The sequence below is a fragment of the Phoenix dactylifera genome, chromosome 4, assembly GCF_051530095.1.
Source record: "Phoenix dactylifera cultivar Ajwa chromosome 4, Ajwa_hap1_PhDact_Kaust_v1.1, whole genome shotgun sequence".
Lineage (NCBI taxonomy): Eukaryota > Viridiplantae > Streptophyta > Magnoliopsida > Arecales > Arecaceae > Phoenix > Phoenix dactylifera.
Genome location: NC_143193.1, coordinates 54,628,843 through 54,649,026, shown reverse-complemented (window position 1 = coordinate 54,649,026; position 20,184 = coordinate 54,628,843). Strand labels below are relative to the sequence as shown.

The window sequence follows — 20,184 nt, the reverse complement described above, 5'->3', positions numbered from 1 at the left end:
TAATCGAGTGCAGAAGTATCAAGGCATCGTTTAGCAGATCATTGAACTTCTTCATTTAACACGTGTTCTCTTGTCTTCAATTCGGTATCATATATTTTCAATCTTCCAAGTGGACACCGTAAATGAGAACCCCCGTTTAATTTCCGGCTTCTCATGCAAGCATTTTTAATCAATAACCTTCATTTTTTTATTCTTCTGCAGGAAGGAAAAATAAATTTTTTTTGCAGAAAATAATGTAATGCTGGCTATGGGGTTCGAACCCATGCGCACTTGTGTGCAGAAGATCTTAAGTCTTCCCCCTTGACCTCTCGGGCAAACCAGCTACGTTAAACGGAAGTGCGAGATATTGTATATATATCTATAGAAGGTCCTCTAGTGTCCTTTTTTTTGGGGGGTACAATTGCCCTAGGGTTTGCAGGCCGAATAATTTTCTTGACCGCGTGCGCTTTCTTGCCAAGCGATCCTGCGTTTTCTTTCTTCAAGCCCCGCGTTGCGGTAAGAGGGCTCCCGATCCTTCCTTCTTTAGATCTTTATTTTTGGTTTTCCTCTCCTTCTCCGCCCAAATCTGTTGAATCCCGGATCAAACCCCCGACCACACTCCCTCGCCTCCCTCTGTCTCGAATCATCCAGATCCGATCTAGGGTTGGGGTTAGGGTTTCACGTTGTTTGTTGGGAGGGAAGGGAAGGGAAGGGAAGGGGGAAGGTAAGAAGCAGCATAAAAGAAAAGAAAAGGAAAGAAATCGAAGGATGGCGGAGCACCTGGCGTCGATCTTCGGGACGGAGAAGGACCGGGTGAACTGCCCGTTCTACTTCAAGATCGGGGCGTGCCGGCACGGGGATCGTTGTTCCCGGCTGCACACCCGGCCCAGCATCAGCCCCACCCTCCTCCTCTCCAACATGTACCAGCGGCCCGACATGCTCGCCCCTCCCGGCCCCCAGGCCCAGCAGCCCCCCATGGATCCCCGCAAGGTCCAGCACCACTTCGAGGAGTTCTACGAGGATCTCTTCCAAGAGCTCTCCAAGTACGGCGACATCGAGAGCCTCAACGTCTGCGACAATCTCGCCGATCACATGGTAAATTGCTTCATTCATATTCTTTCCCTTCGCATCCATCTCCTACATCTCATCTACGATGTTCTTTTCTTCCGATTTAATGGTCATGCCCTTTTCTCTCGATCCGCCGCTCAATTCAAAATTTTATAAAATCAGAAATTGCTTCGAGATTAAAACAACAACAACAACAAAAAAAAGCATAATAATAATAATAATAATAATAATTTGGACGACGTCTTCCGTGCAGCCGGCAAGCATGCCGTGCTTCCGGACTCGAACCTTCAGCTCCATCTGATAGGAAGTATGGTCAACCCAGGTCCTTGAACTAAATCCTTCTGACTCGAACTTTTGCCCTGACACATACCCATGATACACGGCTGGCCGCTGGTTCTACTTAGGATGCATGTTAAATGGCCGGTGTTCCGATTCATGAGTGATTTAGGGTTGACCCCAAATATCCACAGATGCCAGCTATCTGTGCGACGCTTAGAGTGCAATTTGCAATTAAGTACCTCGCAGAAATCCTGCATCAAGCTCATTTACGACTCGTCCTTTAATTCAGTTACAATTAAGCCACAAAGTCAGCTACAGGATTGTTAGGAGATATATTATAGCCCTTCCAATCATTCAATTCAGCCTGTTCTTACCCAATGAAATTTCTCCTCGGTGTTTTCAGTCGGATTGTCGGATTGCCATTGGCAATGACTCCTTCATGGTCTTAAGATCGATGCCCATCACAGATCATGTAGAAGTTCCTTTTATTTAAAAGAATAAACAAAAGATGGGATCTTGAGCATAAGTTGTGTGCGTTGTTTTAAGCCGTCTATTAAAAGATTGTGAGGCTTATCTTGTCGTTATTTAGGCTGACACCAAGGCAGGCCTAAATAACGGTCTCTATGAGGCCACATCCTTCTTGCAGGAATGGGCGGTGGCGGCGGCAACGGCTGCCACTTTTCCATGCCATTTCATTTCTTTGTTTGGCAACTCGCTGGACTTAAAAATATTGATTCCGATGGATAGAGAATTCTTATAGAAAAGGATAAAACCATATTACTTGGAGGATCGGGCTATCATTTTACCTTGTCTTGGAAATATGCATCAAAGATTATGGCTCTTTCATGTTTATCATATGTAATATGGAAAACGAAGAGAAGATGGAAGGATGGATAAGGTGCAATGCACCAAGATGGATGCTGTATAGTTTACGAAAAATATCAGCTTCACCACTAGTGGGGTGTGCGACCATCCCATAGATAGGGATTGCGAGAGATCCATTGAGATCATAATTGTTGTCTTGCCGATGGGGATGATCAAAGATCCATAAAAAGGGGTCATGCCAGTTCATTTGGAGTTGTGCTTAGCATCAATTGCAAGTTAAACCATTCCACAGTTCACATTTTTGCATGAAAGCATGGGCTTGAAAAAATTATAGAAAGAATTTATGCGTGCAAAAAATTGAACTGTATGTTTCATCCAAGATCTAGCTTCCGATCTTATCGATGTGATTCAATTGTTTTTTTAGGCCTATTGCCCAATTCTCTTGGCCCCTTATCCTATGTTCTCGAGTAGGGGTTTTCCAGGAAACTGAATGAAATAACAAGTATTATGCGTGTTTTAAGAAACATGGAACTCGTGTATTCAAATCAACCAATATGGAATCCCACTCAAATGAGAAAGAAATGTTGTTTGCTCTCCTTTTTCTCTTTTCCCCATGCACCTTGGTCCCACCACATGTGGTAAGGTTAAAAAAAAAAATTCTTGAGGTGAGATCATACTAAAGAATTCTTTCTTTGTTATCTCTCACTTTGTGAGAATAGATAAATAAAAAGTAAAATCTAGAATTGTTTGCAAACAAAAATAGAAAATACCACAATAAAAAAAATTTATGAGAGGAAACAGATCTAAAAAAAGAAATACCGGCTGTAGATTTATAAAGAAATATTTAGTTACAATATTTGCGAGAATAAATGAATATAAAAAAATACAAATAATTCTGCAATCAAATAAAGTCAGTTTGTTTTTAAATTTTTAAATTTGTATATAATATAATTTAAAATTTCATACTATCTTTTTCTCAAACATTCATGTACCTAGATACTATTAATATATCTCAAGATATACAACTTTCTCTTAATTAGTATACCACAATATGGATTAAGAAAATCATAAGTATTTTGCTAGATATTAGAACATTTGGAATTATTATTATTGAAGAAAATCAGCAAAAACATCATCCAGTGATTCAGGAGGATTGCTCACATATAATAAGAATTTTATGTCAAGCTTTCACATCCATTTAATTTATATATTATGTTAAGAAGCATATTGTGTCTCACTAATGCCAGTCCTACTGACCTAGGGTTGCAAATAAACATGTTGCTTGTAATATTATCATTATGATAAGTTACTCCTATAAATATTTCTTTATATTAATTAAGTCTAATAATAATGGTTCTAATTTTTTCACATTATTAAGTTCTACATGATCGTGCAAAAACATGTTTTCAAGTGTTGAATAAGACAAAAAGAACTGCTCAATCTGTGTCAGGCATTCACTCTAAAGGTTCAGTAGTCTTGTTGATATCAGTATCATAAGTATGGGAGATTTATCAGCAGATGGAGTTTTTGGAACAAATTGATAGAAAGAAGTATCGAAATGATACAGTTCTTATAAAAAAAAAAACAATATAAATCCTACCATCAGACTATTCAGAGTGTTAGAAATAAAGCCAGAAATTAAATGTATGAATATGCAATAAATATTAAATCAGCAAATAACTAACAAATAAACAAGTATAGGAGTACATATATCAGATGAGTTTAGAAGTGGCCTGGAATATGGAGGCATGTATGTAAAGTTGCTGTTCTGAGTGCTTTGAGCCTCTTGTGGTGCACAAATTTCTTGTGCTCCAGCTGATCTAGCATGCACGAGCATAGAATGGTGAACTTTGTAATGGCAGCCTCTTGCTGTCCAAATACTTTATTAAAGAGAGAAGCAAAATCTGATACAAAGACACAAGATAATTCACATGGTGTGATAATGTATTATACATTGTGCAATCCATCTATTGGAGGCATATATGGTGCCTGTCTATTGAAAGGCATGTAGTGGGATGATGTTTTCATTCAGACCAAGTCCACATAGACCTACCTGTAGTGAAAAGGCAACTGTTTGAAAGTCAGCTCAAATATTAGTATTTCAATTGATCCAAATATTTGAAAAAGTGATTATTGGAAACTACTTCTTTGTTCCAAGGTTTGTGCTAGTTTGAAAGCAAGAAGATTGTGACTTTGGGTTTCACAATCATCTCTCAAAAGTTAAAGAAATACTAACTAAGTCATATAGTGGCGTGCAATTACTTTATAAAATTTTGAATTAACAAATATGAATTGTGATAATATTTTCAAACACATTGTCTTCATCTTATTGATGCAAATTTTATGTACTTTTAGGTTGGTAATGTTTATGTTCAGTTCAGAGAGGAAGAGCATGCTGCTAGTGCCCTCCACAATCTGACTGGAAGATTCTATGCAGGTCCTCTCTCTCTTCTCTCTTCTCTCTCTTTGACGTTGTGCTGGTCTTATTTCTTCTCTCATGTTATTTGGAATTCATTACATGTCATGCTATATGTTCATATATTTATATATAGTGATGATGTTTGTTCAACTGGATTGTGTTACAGGACGCCCAATTATCGTTGATTTCTCTCCAGTTACTGATTTTCGTGAGGCCACATGTAGACAATACGAAGAGAACACTTGCAACCGAGGTGGTTACTGCAATTTCATGCACTTAAAAAAGATCAGCAGGTATAACAAGACCAGATTGTAATGTTCATACTAAATAAAAAAAAAAATGGACTCACATCCTTCCTAATGGAGTTGCTTATTTTTTGCATAACCAGAGAGTTGAGGAGGCAGTTATTTGGGAGGTACCGTCGAAGGCACAGCAGGAGCCGCAGCCCCTATAGGCACAGGGGCCATGAAGATCACCCTCATGGTGGCCGTGGCTATGGAAGGCATCAGGATGACAGGGATCGGTACCATGGTGAGCGAGGTAGGAGGCCCAGGAGCCGAAGCCCAGGATACAGGAGGGGTCGTAGTAGGAGCCCTGGTGGGAGAAGGAATAGGAGCCCTGTTAGGGAAGGTAGTGCTGAAAGGAGAGCCAAAATTGAGCAATGGAATAGGGAAAGGGAGCAGGCAGAATCTGCTAACAAGAACAACCAAAGTAATAGTCATGATGGCAATAGATTAGCTCAGAATGGCGGTCCGTATCCTGACCAGCCACATCAGAATCAATGATACAATAACTTATGCATAAGGTTTGCAGGTTTGTTCCTTGTTCTTTCCAAAGACTTCATTTTGTTGTGTCATATGTGGAACTTGGGGAGTGGGGAGAAGTTTATGGTCATTTTGAAAAACCACCCGATTTTACTAAATAGCTTACAGCCCATTTTCCACTGTGCAGGTGGTGTGCAGGTTCAATGTCCTGTGCTGTGGGATGTTTTTTTAAACCTAAATATGCTTTCTTCTGTTTTTGGTATCTGCTGCCTGACTTTTGAGTGTGCATGAATTGTTTGCCTCACGATCAATCCTTGATGCCCACATGTGGTCAAGCACCCAGAACCATGTCGTTCTTCAAGTTTGCTCCTATCACTTGCACATGTTTCATCTGTCTCTTCTTTTTTTCTTCTTGTTGGCATTTTGATCTTTTTCCTTCCCAACTGCATGGCAGGAAAAATATTACCAAATTCAGTTTTTTTTTATTTTTAAAAAAAAGAAAAAAGGGCTTCAGGAAAATGATGGACTACTTGCAATTATTGTGGATTAGAACTTAAATATATTTCTTGGCTTCGAACCAGTTTTTGCAGAAAGCCTACGTTATTTTACAGAATCTGAATTTCTAATGACTGCAATTTGCAATGAGTTTTGTGGATATAGTGGAGACTGCTGCTCAGGATCCACATTTGCATCTTTGGTTGCTTTGTGTGTGCTTGTATGCTTGCTTTCTTTTACAGGGTGCTTAAGTTTCACTCAAAATACAAGGGTAGATGGCGAACCTTTTCCTTTTACCTCGGGTTGTTTTTTCCTGTCATGCCTAAAGCATATGCTTAACATTTTTCTATGAGTTTTGCAGGTCCAGGTATCCCTGTGTCTGTGTCAGCCTCATTTTCATGCAGCTTACATGAAATTTTTGCAGGTCCATTGCGCGCTTGCCTAAATGAACTTACAGGACTTGTAGCCAATTCAAAAGCCTTCTTATCAGCCAAAAACAGACTTTGCAGGTAAGGCCATCTTTTCATCAGGACACCTAGTTGCAGGTTCTGCTTTCATGGCGAGCAGAATTGGTTATATTTGACAGTTTTTTAGGGCTCTTGGGCATATGTGCTCATACGTTCCTGAACAATGATCTCTCTGTTTTTTGAGAACCTTCTTATGTTTAATTGACTCTGGATATATCTGGTTGTTTTGCTTTGAAGTGTGTGGCTTTTAGGTGCAGCTCTGCCATTGTTAATTGTTTGCCATGAGCTGTTTTTTTTTCTCTGGCTATGACTTTTCTCCTAAATGCAATTCCCTCCTTTGTGATCCTTTTCTGAGTGGTGCAACGGATGTGTATGCTGCTAATTAGTCTCAGTGTGAGGAGATGGTATGGAATCTGCCTGTGAGAACTGGAATAATATCCATCTAGTTTCAAAGTATAAGGGGTTAAAAGTGGACGAGGACTTGGTAAGGATCGATTGGCTCGATTGGGGCCCTAGATAGTTGAGTTGTTCGGGTATTGCGCTTGCTCGGCTCTCAGCCAATATAAACCAATATCGCAGAAGATGATGTTAGCTGAATGAATACTCAACAACAGATCTGATGAGAATTTTCAATTGTTTTCCGTTCTACAAAGTCAATAAAATTTTAAAATAATTCCCTTGAAATAGTAGGTGATGTTAGCCAATTTGCAGGTCATCTTCAGAATCAGATTCGCTATCTGCAAATATTATTGGAAAGGAAAATTCGTTAGGTCGAGCAAGCAGGTTATTACATTTTTTGCAAGCAGGGGAAGTGAAGGTGGCACAGCTTGGGGAGATTACCTGAAAATTCATAATCAGAAGCGATCCATGGAACAAGAAGATGAGGTCAAAGAAATCAAGATAATGATATTTTGAGCTACAACTGATCAACTGATCGAACATAGTGATTCCCAAACAAAGGAAGTGCAAATAAAAGGACAATTAGAAGGGTATCGGAAAGATTCCCAAGCACTAGCTTCTGATCATCGGACTTCACAAAGATCGGCACATTTCAGCTCGTTTGTCCTTCTTAGATTCCCCAAGCGAGGCCTAGACAGAATCAAGAAGCACCTGTTGTCTGCTGAACTAAATTGAAGGAACGATCAACCTTAACCGACATTTGTCCGCATGGACCGGTGCATACTGCATCGTTGGCTCAATAGGCTACATTCAGTCCAGTTGATCTAGGGTATTCATGCCCAGACTCATGGATGTACAAGACCCAAATAGCTGACTGATGCCGGTCTGCTTTTTAATCTTCATGATTTCCTTGATCTTGCATTTTGGAATCCATATCAAATATTATTGCGATACTTATCATAATGATTAGGGACATGTCTAGTTAAAAAGGGCTGCTTCATTGATTGTTTACATCGTAATGCCGAAACAACTATGGATTGTTGTGACCGTGGCCCTAAATTCTTCCGAAACATAAAAAAAAAATGGTGTAAGAAGCGGCGCAAATAAATTTATATTAAGTATTATCTCATTATAATAATTTTCATTAATTGCTACGGTAGCAGTTGCGTGACAGTCGCATCGCACGGCACCTCATATTCTTGATTAAAATTATCAGCGGAACAAATTCGCGCACTATTTCATGAAAATGACTTTAACAAGAACAACGACAGTAATAATATCCTGGGCACCGTGTGAGTAGCCGATTTACCAAAAAAAAAAAAAATAATATCCTACGCTAGCCGCCTTATCAGAATCCTATGTTCCATAATTGAAGGAATGAGTGAATGACAAACGCAACATCAGCCAGTTGGATCGGAGCTACTCGATTGTGTTTTTTTTTTTTTTTTTGGTATAATGGCGACTCATACTCGTAATAAATAGGACCAAGAAAACACTAATTGTCATAGATTGTTTAGAGGTTAATAAATAGGCAGATTTATTCATTTACACCGGTGAACCCCGTAAGATTCGGACATCAAGAATAGTCTGCACAGGGGAATTGCAGAGCTGCTGTATTTAAATACATGCAACGAAATATAGATTTGGCTTCATATAAACTTGGTGAATATACACGTCCACAACACTGCAACAGCTAGCGCTAAAGATTCACCCCAACCCAAAAACAGAAGGGTTGCGACTTGCAACATGGGCAGCCAGAATCATCTGTCTGAGAAGAGATTCCGTCCAACAATAGCAGAAATCGTAGTTGAAGGAAAAAAAGAGAAAAATATTAATCAAGCTACAGCAAGAAATCCATGAACCTAAGCCAAGTGATGGATATCTTGGACGCCTTCTGAGCTTCTTTGGCACAAGAAGAAGAAGAAGAGGAGGAGGAGGAGGAGGAGGCCGTCGCTGCGTCTGAAGTAGCCGGGGCGGTCTTAGAACAGAGAAAAAAGTTCCTGGATCCCAAACGAATGAGCTTCTCCTTGAGATCCAAAGCTGCATCAATCACCACCACAGGAACACAGAATATCCATATTTAGATGACTACTACTAGCAGATTTCACATTAAAAAAAAAAAAGAAGGAAAGGCCTAGATTCGACCTAAGAATCTGTCATATATCGTATAAAACAAAGTTATGTATAAAGCGAAATAGTTTCTTACGTTCGAGGCTGAACTGAGAGTAGTGGAGGCCGAAGGCAGCGGGCTCCGCCGAGGGCAGCAGGGGTCGCCTCCCTTCCTTGACGTACTGCCTCAACGCTGCTGCCACGAGCTCCCTGACGGTCCACTCCGTCGACGCCATCACCTGCACCGGCCCCAGGCTCCTCTGCACTGTCACGTTTACCAGCACCTTCGCCGGCATCCTCCTCTCCGCTTCGAAGCTCTTGTCGCCACCCTTGCCCAGCCTCTTCTCCTCCGGCGATGCCGCCATCCCCCTTTCCGCCCCAGCGAGCAGGTCCGGTTGGGTTTTAGGCCGCCGCATCTGGCGGTGCTCCACCGGGGACGCCGCCGTCCGCCCATGGAACGACGAAGACCTATGCGGTGGAGGAGGAGGCGACTTCCTCGCTCCTCCAGCCCGCTCGTCCTGCTTCCGGCGGAGGCTCCTCGGGTGGGAGTAGTACGTGGTGGTGGTGGTGGTCGACGGTGGAAGCGGAGCCATGCGCGGTGGCGGTGCTCGATCTCCTTATGCGTGCGTGCTTAAGCTAGGAGCCTAGGAAGAGGGAAGGGTGGTCTGAAGGTAAGAAGACGGGAGCCTCATCCTGCGGTATCGAAAGAATCGGGGGCGGGGGAAGCCAGCCGGGAAGGAGGAGCGCCGGCGCTCTGGCTCCCCTCCTCTGTCACCAAGCATAACCAACCAACCAGGGGGGCGAAGAGAGGGACAGAGGACGAGAAAGCGCGGCAACGGCACCGATGGGGCGAGGATGGAAGGGCAGCTCTAGCCCAGGCCCTCGCCCCCTTCTTATTCGTTCCCGATGGAAAGGTAGATGGGAGGGAAACCAGGGGGAGAAAGGAGACAGAAGTGGGGAGAGCGAGGGCCCACCGACCGCCGACTTTTCGTCCTCTCTCGCGCATTATCCCGGGCACACCATCGACTGATGATGGCTAACATGTTACAAACTGTGATCTCTGGAAACCGGCGGTGGGTGTTTTGGGGCCGCGCATGGTGGATCGGCGACACGTCGTCCATCTTCGAAATGGACGAACCTAGTTCATCATCATACACCAAATACGGCAGCAACATCATGGATGATTACTGCCCATTCCGAGACACGTGTCGGCCACCCAACCGTGAACGACGCCCTGCGGTGCGAAACACGCGCAAGAGGATCCCGGCTTATAGATTGCATCTTATAAGGAAGAAAGGTTTAATGGGTTATTGGTGGGCAGGAGAAGACGAGGGAGATACGCGACCGCTGCCGCCCACCGCCGCTTCGATCAGCCTCGCGGTATCACCGGCTGAACGCCATCCCCGCCTGTGACTGTGCAGGCGGTGGTCAAATGAGATTAGTTCAAGCTATTGTTTGGTAATCAACAAGAAAGGATATATAAGATGGTAAAAGTGGGAAGGGAAGTGTCACCGCTTGGCTCCTGATCCTTTTATATATATATATATATATATATATACAAAATAAAGCTTGGACAGTTGTATAGGCATCACCAAACTATATATATGTACGTAGTAGATTTTGATATAAGAGACGAAAAGAGCGATGCCGTCGTCCACGAATCAGAGGATATGCCTGCTCTTATCCTTTTGGGGCAACCGGGCCCTCAACTTACGTTAGCTTAATTTCGGTCAACCGTCCTGAGCACCACCGGTCGTCGCCCGTCGTCCAAACATTTGTGTGGCTGTCGCACGCACTTATTTTCGATGTTGGGGACCGGAAGGCGTCGTTCTTTCTTACTTTAGGAAACGAATGGAACTGTTTCCTCCCCTGCCATCATCTTTACACCTACTGCACCCATGTTTTTTTTTATTAAAAGTAGTATTTCATATAGTTTTAATATGAGTACATCCTGCCAAATCCAAAAAATTAAAAAATATAAAAGAGAAGAAATGTCCTACGTGAATGTCTATATGATCTCTCTCGAATATCAGGCAACAAATGAGGCAATGCAGTCTGCGGCATTATTCACCTTTCGAAACATATGTAGTGCAGCTTCTTAAACAGTACGTGTTTATATATATATATATATACACACACACATTAAAGGCTTCCCGGTCCGGTCCGAATGCTCTTCCTCCGACGAGTGGCGTCTGGGAATCGAGGATTGGATGGGCGATTCGGTTAGGGAAAACGAAAGCATCTTGGTTTGTACTAGTTTTCTTGGATTGACGTGAGGAAATTAAGCTGCTTGCTTGCGTCCGCGAGACGCATACTTCCCAGGGGGTAGGTAAATGTGCCGTTGGCCGGTCCACTTGGCGGACAGTTGCTGCATATTTGCCACGACGAAAGAATGATTCTCCTTCCCAATCCATGGATCATACATCAATCGATTCGAAATCTGTGCAATCTATGATCCAAGAAGTTTGGGGTGTCTAAAACTGTGTGCAGAATGCGATCAATCATTCTTTTGCGGGGAAGATTCAACCTCTACCTCGACTGAGTCGACCTACTCTTGACCTGGATTCGTGGCTGATCCTGATCGAACCAGCCGCAACCCCATCTTATGTTTAATCACCGTGAGATATGCCGGCAAAGACAAAGTTACAGCACTTGGACGCAGATGCACATATTGATCATTGCACTCGCCCAGTCAACGCCCATCTATCATGTAGCTAGGTCGATGCCATTTGGTGCCGACGTTCTTCCACGCCATTTAGTCGCCAGGCCGAGGCTGGTCCCATTTTGTTGGGTTAGCAGGTTTTTTTTTTTGTTTTTTTTACTGGGCCGTTGGTCCCCGCAGGTATGAATTACATACCTCAATTATTAGAGGGTGGAAATCGAGACGAAGGAACGGGAAAGGTCGGGATGGAATGGCGCAACGAGAAAGGTGTGAGGGAGCAGCGCGTAAAGATTCCATCGATGGGGACGGATGGATGCACCCACACGCATTACATGTGCTCCCATCCACCCGTCTCTCTCTCTATGATTGTTTCGATGGAAAGCCCGATACTTGTTCAATAGAGGTATGGGTCCATCTCCTGAAGGGGCCAATCCTGCTCCAAGCCATGTCCCTCGACCATGTTTAGACGGACTGCGACGGGCCAAGTGGGTGGGTCCACTTCTAGCCAGCCAAGATTGACCCGGAACCCTTTTCCCAGGTCCAGGTTCCTATCTCACCCGTGCGCCTCGGCATAAAAAAGAAATCAGAAGAAAAGCCGACCTCTGACGCGCAGAGCAACGTCAAAGCAACTTGCTCGATGCATCTGCACCTTCCATCCATCAATCAAATAAAATTATGGACCCACTAAGCCTGCATGATTTTTTTTTTTTTATGTTTCTTGTTTTTTTTAAAAAAAATTATTTTTTTTTTTTTTTTTGTACATCGACTGCTCTCTAACATGCGCACAACCAACTGCATCACTATCAAGAAGACTACATAAATCAGAAGAAACAGAGAGTTGCTAGGTCCATAAAATATTTTCAGTGTGAAGAGCAACAAATGAGGTGACCCAATCCGAAGCTTGGTTCGCCTTCAGAAAGATGTAGATGATCTGAACAATGCGGCACTTCCGCAGCACGCAGCGTATTATTTCTAAGAGCGGATGCCCAATCTCTCCCTGCCTAAGTACTCAATCAACACTATTGAGTCTCCCGAGCAAAAGGTAAGGCCATTCAGTTGGATGCAAATGCAGCATCACGTCACCAGGCAATGATATGATATGATAGGATTACAGAGAGGATGGCCTCAGAGAATCCTAATCCACATTGGCAATCACCTTGCAGAAGCTTCCAAGCAACAAGTCGAAATGGCGGTGCAGGTGAGTTCCGAGGACGTGCTCATGCGGGGTGGGTAGTATCTTCTCGACTCCTTGCTGCTAATGTCCTGCTGCCCATGACCTCGATGCAAGATTAATGTAGGGCGGATGCAGTGCTATCAGGAGGAGAAGCTTAGAACGTAATAAAATCAATCCATTTTCATGCATTGATCCTGCAATTTCATCCTCCAACGTATACATACATTTAATAAGTAAATGCGTCCGCGTGTGCTAGCTCTAAAGAGAAAATTGCCTTACGGCTAAGAATTGTGACCTGCACCATCCTGTTCTAAAGAGAAGCCCAAGATTATTGATCCCCTCAATCAATTCGCACGGAACAGAATATGCAATGAGCGATCGAAACAAGCATCATTGGGTAAAGCAACCAATATTTTCAAGAGGAAGCTAGCAATCCATGCTATACTTTGAGGTTTTCAATAATACAGATGGCCAATCATTTGTCGCACCCCTAATTCAAGGCAAATAATTCCCTAGATCCAATCTGACCTGATCAATCGTGGGCCAGGTCTATAGCATCCCACCATGCCAACAACTGGAACCACCTCAACAAAACAAAATGAAAAAAAAAGGTGTTCTTTCTCCTCCTTCCTCCTTTCTCTCCCTCTCCTATAGATCCATCCACCTTTTCCTCCCCTCCCCAAAAATCTTGACCCTAGATCCCATCAGAGAGTGGAGAGAGTAGCAGGCTAAGGGGGAGAATAGCTATCAATTTACCTACATAACGGTGTACTCCAATATGTTACAACAAATAATACAATATTTAAAAAGGCAAACTTGCAAAAAAGGAAGTAAAAGGGTAAAAGCATGGATGCACCCTCTCCTCCTCGAAAAAAAAAGGAGGGGAAAACACAGGAGAGAGAGAGAGAGAGAGTACATAAATCAATATTTTCAAACACGAAATTCCTATAATTTAAGAACACACTTTTTTTTATCTATATATTAATTGATACATAGCTTATGAGTTTGATGTTATTTGCTTATATAATCCTTAAAAATAAATTTCATAACAAGGCACGTTATTAACTTAGTGATAAATGTTTTTTATCTGCTTGAATGTCGCTATTGATGCTTATTATGTGCATGCCTCATTTATTCTTCTAATGGAATTATATGTTGCTGAAGCTTGTGGGTCGTAACCTTTATAAAGAACTGTTACCATTTGGAGGGATTATAACTGGAATAGGGCCTATGCATGGATGGTTATGTATGTTTGTGGCTAATAATCCCATTGCAAAAAGGGGCACAAACTAGCCTATCATAATCAAGAAACATATAAGGGCACAAGAAATTGTTGCTGAGTATAAGTTGCCATGCATATATCTTCTAATCATATCCATTCAAACAAGCCCATAAAAAAGATCAAAGAGTTTAAAGTAAAAGATTGTATTACAAAAAAAAAATTGTATATATATCCTTCTAAATATTAGAATTTACATGAATACATTTTCAAAATTAATATTTATATATATATTCTTATCAAACACTTGTTTTGTATGTACACACTTTTTTTTCTTTCCTATCATTATTGTTGCTATAAAATGAATTATCTACGGATCTATCCTTTGAATGGAGAAAAAGAGGCCATTTATGTTCCTAATATCATTCAAAGGCTTTATAGTGAGTATGAAAGAAAAATTTCTTTCTATTCCATTCCACTTATACATAATATTGGTTTATCAAGAGATAGCGGATTTATTTCTGATGATTTTGATGAGATGAAATGAAGAAAAAGAAGGTTAGCACAATTTATGAAGGAGAATGCACAACAACAATAAGTTAAAACAGATTTGGAGATATATATATATATATATATATATATATATATATATATATATATATATATATATATATATATGTTGCTGGTGGTCCAAACCGAGAACGATTGACACGACGGTGTGAACGGGGTTCCGCCTGAGTTGTCTTGGTTGGTGCTGGTCGCGCTCCACCTTCCGCCAAGGAACCTGCAAACAAGCCTTGCACCACCACCAGGGTGGTGATGGCCCTCCGACGGTCAAGTCAGAGGAGATTGGAGGAGGAGAGATGATAATCACAAGTGGGAGAGAGTGCTCTGGGAGGTATTGCTTACCCCCCCCTTCTCCCCCCAGCCGCATATATACCTGGCTGGGAGGTCTCTCAGGGGGGTTTGTCGTCGTGGGGCACGATAGAATGGCCACTGACATGGCCGTTACGGGGCGTCGTGGAGCAGCGCTGGGTACGGTCATGGCAGGGCGTAGTGGAGCTCCGCTTTGTACGGTTGATACAGGAGATCGTGGGCAGCATCGGGTACAGCCGTTGCAGGGAGTAGTGGAGCAGGAGGCCGCGGCGTGCCTCTGGAGAATAGCCTGTCGTTATCAAAAGATCTCCGACTCGGGGTCGGAATGCTGGATCATAGGGCAGCCGACCCGGGGTCGGGCTGCGAAGCCGAGGAGGTCCGACTCGGGGTCGGAGTGCTGGATCATAGGGCAGCCGACCCGGGGTCGGGCTGCGGAGCCGAGGAGGTCCGACTCGGGGTCGGAGTGCTGGATCATAGGGCAGCTGTAGCTTTCCTGGATACGCGTGCCGATCACGTGGGGCATGGCGGCTCAATTCCCCCATAACAGTAGCCCCCCACTTCCGAGCCTGGAACCAGAAGGGGAACAGGTGAAGGGAGTGATGTTTCGAGATTGCCGCCATCCTTCGGAGAGGCGCGCGCGCTTCAAGCTTCCCGCCTTCTTTATGGCGTATGGCGGTTGCTGCTGACCTGGCAACCTGAGGATTTCGGCGGACATCCTTCCTTAATGGTGTCGATTCGCCTTTGGGGTGCGAGCGACCCTTCGGCGGCCAGGCGTCCGAGGGTTAGGCCTCAGGAAATTCTTCCGGCGCTAAGCCAGGCATCCGAGGGTTAGGCCTCAGGAAATTCTTCCGGCGCTAAGCCAGGCATCCGAGGGTTAGGCCTCAGGAAACTCTTCCGGCGCTGAGCCAGGCATCCGAGGGTTAGGCCTCAGGAAACTCTTCCGGCGCTAGGCCAGGCATCCGAGGGTTAGGCCTCAGGAAACTCTTCCGGCGCTAAGCCAGGCATCCGAGGGTTAGGCCTCAGGAAATTCTTCCGGCGCTAAGCCAGGCATCCGAGGGTTAGGCCTCAGGAAACTCTTCCGGCGCTGAGCCAGGCATCCGAGGGTTAGGCCTCAGGAAACTCTTCCGGCGCTAGGCCAGGCATCCGAGGGTTAGTCCTCAGGAAATTCTTCCGGCGCTAAGCCAGGCATCCGAGGGTTAGGCCTCAGGAAATTCTTCCGGCGCTAGGCCAGGCATCCGAGGGTTAGGCCTCAGGAAATTCTTCCGGCGCTAAGCCAGGCATCCGAGGGTTAGTCCTCAGGAAATTCTTCCGGCGCTAAGCCAGGCATCCGAGGGTTAGGCCTCAGGAAATTCTTCCGGCGCTAGGCCAGGCATCCGAGGGTTAGGCCTCAGGAAATTCTTCCGGCGCTAAGCCAGGCATCCGAAGGTTAGGCCTCAGGAAATTCTTCCGGCGCTAAGCCAGGCATCCGAGGGTTAGGCCTCAGGAAACTCTTCCGGCGCTAAGCCAGGCATCCGAGGGTTAGGCCTCAGGAAATTCTTCCGGCGCTAAGCCAGGCATCCGAGGGTTAGGCCTCAGGAAACTCTTCCGGCGCTGAGCCAGGCATCCGAGGGTTAGGCCTCAGGAAACTCTTCCGGCGCTAGGCCAGGCATCCGAGGGTTAGTCCTCAGGAAATTCTTCCGGCGCTAAGCCAGGCATCCGAGGGTTAGGCCTCAGGAAATTCTTCCGGCGCTAGGCCAGGCATCCGAGGGTTAGGCCTCAGGAAATTCTTCCGGCGCTAAGCCAGGCATCCGAGGGTTAGTCCTCAGGAAATTCTTCCGGCGCTAAGCCAGGCATCCGAGGGTTAGGCCTCAGGAAATTCTTCCGGCGCTAAGCCAGGCATCCGAGGGTTAGGCCTCAGGAAATTCTTCCGGCGCTAAGCCAGGCATCCGAGGGTTAGGCCTCAGGAAATTCTTCCGCTCGCTGGTCGGCCAAGGCTGGCGCAAGCCGAAGCGACCGGTCGGGGCTTCCGGCTAGTCTGCTCCCGGGATGATCATCGGGTTAGCCAGGCATCTGAGGGTTGTCAAGCCTCAGGAAAATTCCGCTCGTTGGTCGGCCAAGGCTGGCGCAAGCCGAGGCGACCGGTCGGGGCTTCCGGCTAGTCTGCTCCCGGGATGATCATCGGGTTAGCCAGGCATCTGAGGGTTGTCAAGCCTCAGGGAAATTCCGCTCGTTGGTCGGCCAAGGCTGGCGCAAGCCGAGGCGACCGGTCGGGGCTTCCGGCTAGTCTGCTCCCGGGATGATCATCGGGTTAGCCAGGCATCTGAGGGTTGTCAAGCCTCAGGGAAATTCCGCTCGTTGGTCGGCCAAGGCTGGCGCAAGCCGAGGCGACCGGTCGGGGCTTCCGGCTAGTCTGCTCCCGGGATGATCATCGGGTTAGCCAGGCATCTGAGGGTTGTCAAGCCTCAGGGAAATTCCGCTCGTTGGTCGGCCAAGGCTGGCGCAAGCCGAGGCGACCGGTCGGGGCTTCCGGCTAGTCTGCTCCCGGGATGATCATCGGGTTAGCCAGGCATCTGAGGGTTGTCAAGCCTCAGGGAAATTCCGCTCGTTGGTCGGCCAAGGCTGGCGCAAGCCGAGGCGACCGGTCGGGGCTTCCGGCTAGTCTGCTCCCGGGATGATCATCGGGTTAGCCAGGCATCCGAGGGCCGAGCCTCGGGAGATTCCACTCGTTGGTCGGCCTAGGCTGGCGCAAGCCGAGGCGACCGGTCGGGGCTTCCGGCTAGTCTGCTCCCGGGATGATCATCGGGTTAGCCAGGCATCTGAGGGTTGTCAAGCCTCAGGGAAATTCCGCTCGTTGGTCGGCCAAGGCTGGCGCAAGCCGAGGCGACCGGTCGGGGCTTCCGGCTAGTCTGCTCCCGGGATGATCATCGGGTTAGCCAGGCATCTGAGGGTTGTCAAGCCTCAGGGAAATTCCGCTCGTTGGTCGGCCAAGGCTGGCGCAAGCCGAGGCGACCGGTCGGGGCTTCCGGCTAGTCTGCTCCCGGGATGATCATCGGGTTAGCCAGGCATCTGAGGGTTGTCAAGCCTCAGGGAAATTCCGCTCGTTGGTCGGCCAAGGCTGGCGCAAGCCGAGGCGACCGGTCGGGGCTTCCGGCTAGTCTGCTCCCGGGATGATCATCGGGTTAGCCAGGCATCCGAGGGTTGTCAAGCCTCAGGGAAATTCCGCTCGTTGGTCGGCCAAGGCTGGCGCAAGCCGAGGCGACCGGTCGGGGCTTCCGGCTAGTCTGCTCCCGGGATGATCATCGGGTTAGCCAGGCGGCCCACCGCCTTGAAGGGCGGTGGTCCAAACCGAGAACGATTGACACGACGGTGTGAACGGGGTTCCGCCTGAGTTGTCTTGGTTGGTGCTGGTTGCGCTCCACCTTCCGCCAAGGAACCTGCAAACAAGCCTTGCACCACCACCAGGGTGGTGATGGCCCTCCGACGGTCAAGTCAGAGGAGATTGGAGGAGGAGAGATGATAATCACAAGTGGGAGAGAGTGCTCTGGGAGGTATTGCTTACCCCCCCCTTCTCCCCCCAGCCGCATATATACCTGGCTGGGAGGTCTCTCAGGGGGGTTTGTCGTCGTGGGGCACGATAGAATGGCCACTGACATGGCCGTTACGGGGCGTCGTGGAGCAGCGCTGGGTACGGTCATGGCAGGGCGTAGTGGAGCTCCGCTTTGTACGGTTGATACAGGAGATCGTGGGCAGCATCGGGTACAGCCGTTGCAGGGAGTAGTGGAGCAGGAGGCCGCGGCGTGCCTCTGGAGAATAGCCTGTCGTTATCAAAAGATCTCCGACTCGGGGTCGGAATGCTGGATCATAGGGCAGCCGACCCGGGGTCGGGCTGCGAAGCCGAGGAGGTCCGACTCGGGGTCGGAGTGCTGGATCATAGGGCAGCCGACCCGGGGTCGGGCTGCGGAGCCGAGGAGGTCCGACTCGGGGTCGGAGTGCTGGATCATAGGGCAGCTGTAGCTTTCCTGGATACGCGTGCCGATCACGTGGGGCATGGCGGCTCAATTCCCCCATAACAGTAGCCCCCCACTTCCGAGCCTGGAACCAGAAGGGGAACAGGTGAAGGGAGTGATGTTTCGAGATTGCCGCCATCCTTCGGAGAGGCGCGCGCGCTTCAAGCTTCCCGCCTTCTTTATGGCGTATGGCGGTTGCTGCTGACCTGGCAACCTGAGGATTTCGGCGGACATCCTTCCTTAATGGTGTCGATTCGCCTTTGGGGTGCGAGCGACCCTTCGGCGGCCAGGCGTCTTCTGGCGTCATCGAGGTGTCACTTGCCCTTTCGCCTATTTAATCGGGGGCCCTCCCCCGTCCGTCTTCTTCTTTACGGACATTTTCGAGTTTCTCCTTTGCGCTACCATTGTTGCCGCCGAAACGTTCGCTTGCTTTTCCTTTGACGCTCTCGGAGCCGTTCTTCCTCCTCTTCAAGTGAGTTTCCCACTCTTCTACTTTGAGCTCTTCATACTTTTTCTTTTTGTACTAGTGCACCCCAGTCGTTCCGGCCTTTCCCTCCTTCTTGACCCCGTCCTGACCGTAGATTGGCCATTAGGGATGGGCGAAGTGGGAGCAGATAGCATCAAGTCAAAACTGGTCGCCGAGGACTTAGACGGATTTGTGGCTCGGTACCACCTTCCCGAGGCCTGCAATGTCACGCTCCCAGGGCCTGAGGAGAGGATGTCTCATCCTCCTCGAGGGAAGATCGCCATCAATGAGGGCATCCTCCAGGCCGGGTTCCGCTTTCCCCCTTCAGACCTAGTCTTACAGGTGCTCCGGGGTTTAGGAATGGCACCGACGCAACTGGTGCCGAACTCGTGGCGTGCTCTGACGGTCTTCCAGGTTCTCTGTCGCTTGCATGCGATTCCCGCCACCTTGAACGTTTTCTGGGAGCTCTACGGCCTGAGCGGCCACCCCCAGGACAAAGGGTGGTGGTGCTTCGCAGCGCGGCGAGGGTGCGGCCTTGTCAAGGAGGGTCCTACCTCCATTCACCACTGGAAGGAGCGCTTCTTTTTCGTTGATGCAGACCCCTCCTGGGAAATCAGGGCAATCTGGGGGACGCCGGTGAAGTCCCCAATTGGCCTGTCGAAGTTGTCGAGGGAGGAATCCGAGGGCGTCGCCGCCTTGAAGGGGTTGGTCGCCGAGGGCCAGCTTCCCCCGGTGGGCCGCCTTATTTCTGAGGATACCTTGGTGAACGTCGGTTTGAGCTCGGTCCCCACCGACCGTGAGTCCGCCATCGTTTCTTTAGCTCTTTTCTTCTCTTTCGTTCCTTCTTCCTTTCGGTTTCTCAGTCCCTGACCATCCCGTCCTTCTTGCAGAGGTCGACGACGTCATGCGGTCGGTGAAGTCGAAGGCTGTTGGTAGGGCGTCCCTGCTGGAAGCAGTCCGGAGGAGGAAACGAGCTCTTCCGAGCGGGGCCCCACCG

At 47.2% G+C, this 20,184-nt stretch overlaps 2 protein-coding genes and 1 non-coding gene across 6 annotated transcripts; 1 reads left to right on the top strand and 2 right to left on the bottom strand.

Annotated features, from left to right (window-relative positions):
• Positions 1-239: 239 nt before the first annotated feature.
• Positions 240-322, bottom strand: TRNAL-UAA (transfer RNA leucine (anticodon UAA)). The gene has a single exon. It is a non-coding gene; the product is annotated as a tRNA-Leu (tRNA).
• Positions 323-337: 15 nt separating this feature from the next.
• Positions 338-6,532, top strand: LOC103719858 (splicing factor U2af small subunit B-like). Of its 4 annotated transcripts, none has more exons than XM_008809294.5 (5): positions 338-1,074; positions 4,507-4,588; positions 4,737-4,863; positions 4,959-5,383; positions 6,254-6,532. In XM_008809294.5, the coding sequence occupies exons 1-4, from the start codon at positions 748-750 to the stop codon at positions 5,353-5,355; spliced, it is 933 nt and encodes a 310-aa protein (XP_008807516.1). In that variant the 5' UTR covers positions 338-747; the 3' UTR covers positions 5,356-5,383; positions 6,254-6,532. The 4 variants fall into 4 exon arrangements, with proteins under 4 accessions (XP_008807516.1, XP_008807519.1, XP_088576850.1 ...); XM_008809297.5 differs by having other exon boundaries at positions 396-1,074; positions 4,959-5,375; XM_088720724.1 differs by having other exon boundaries at positions 396-1,074; positions 4,959-5,375; positions 5,522-6,532.
• A 1,763-nt stretch (positions 6,533-8,295) lies between these two features.
• On the bottom strand, positions 8,296-10,249 carry LOC103719857 (uncharacterized). Its single transcript, XM_008809293.5, has 2 exons — positions 8,902-10,249; positions 8,296-8,735 (listed from the first exon to the last, which is right to left on the bottom strand). Exons 1-2 carry the CDS (start codon positions 9,395-9,397, stop codon positions 8,536-8,538), a joined length of 696 nt encoding a protein of 231 aa, XP_008807515.1. The 5' UTR covers positions 9,398-10,249; the 3' UTR covers positions 8,296-8,535.
• Between the last annotated feature and the right edge of the window lie 9,935 nt (positions 10,250-20,184).

What these genes read in the sequence shown, in the direction of transcription:
- LOC103719857 (XM_008809293.5), bottom strand. Translation starts at nt 9,397, where the DNA reads ATGGCTCCGCTTCCACCGTCGACCACCACCACCACCACGTACTACTCC. An exon ending in CTCTCAGTTCAGCCTCGAAC is followed by an intron (nt 8,736 to 8,901) that starts GTAAGAAACTAT and finishes TGATTGATGCAG; the next exon opens with CTTTGGATCTCAAGGAGAAG.
- LOC103719858 (XM_008809294.5), top strand. Translation starts at nt 748, where the DNA reads ATGGCGGAGCACCTGGCGTCGATCTTCGGGACGGAGAAGGACCGGGTG. An exon ending in GACTGGAAGATTCTATGCAG is followed by an intron (nt 4,589 to 4,736) that starts GTCCTCTCTCTC and finishes ATTGTGTTACAG; the next exon opens with GACGCCCAATTATCGTTGAT. An exon ending in CACTTAAAAAAGATCAGCAG is followed by an intron (nt 4,864 to 4,958) that starts GTATAACAAGAC and finishes TTGCATAACCAG; the next exon opens with AGAGTTGAGGAGGCAGTTAT.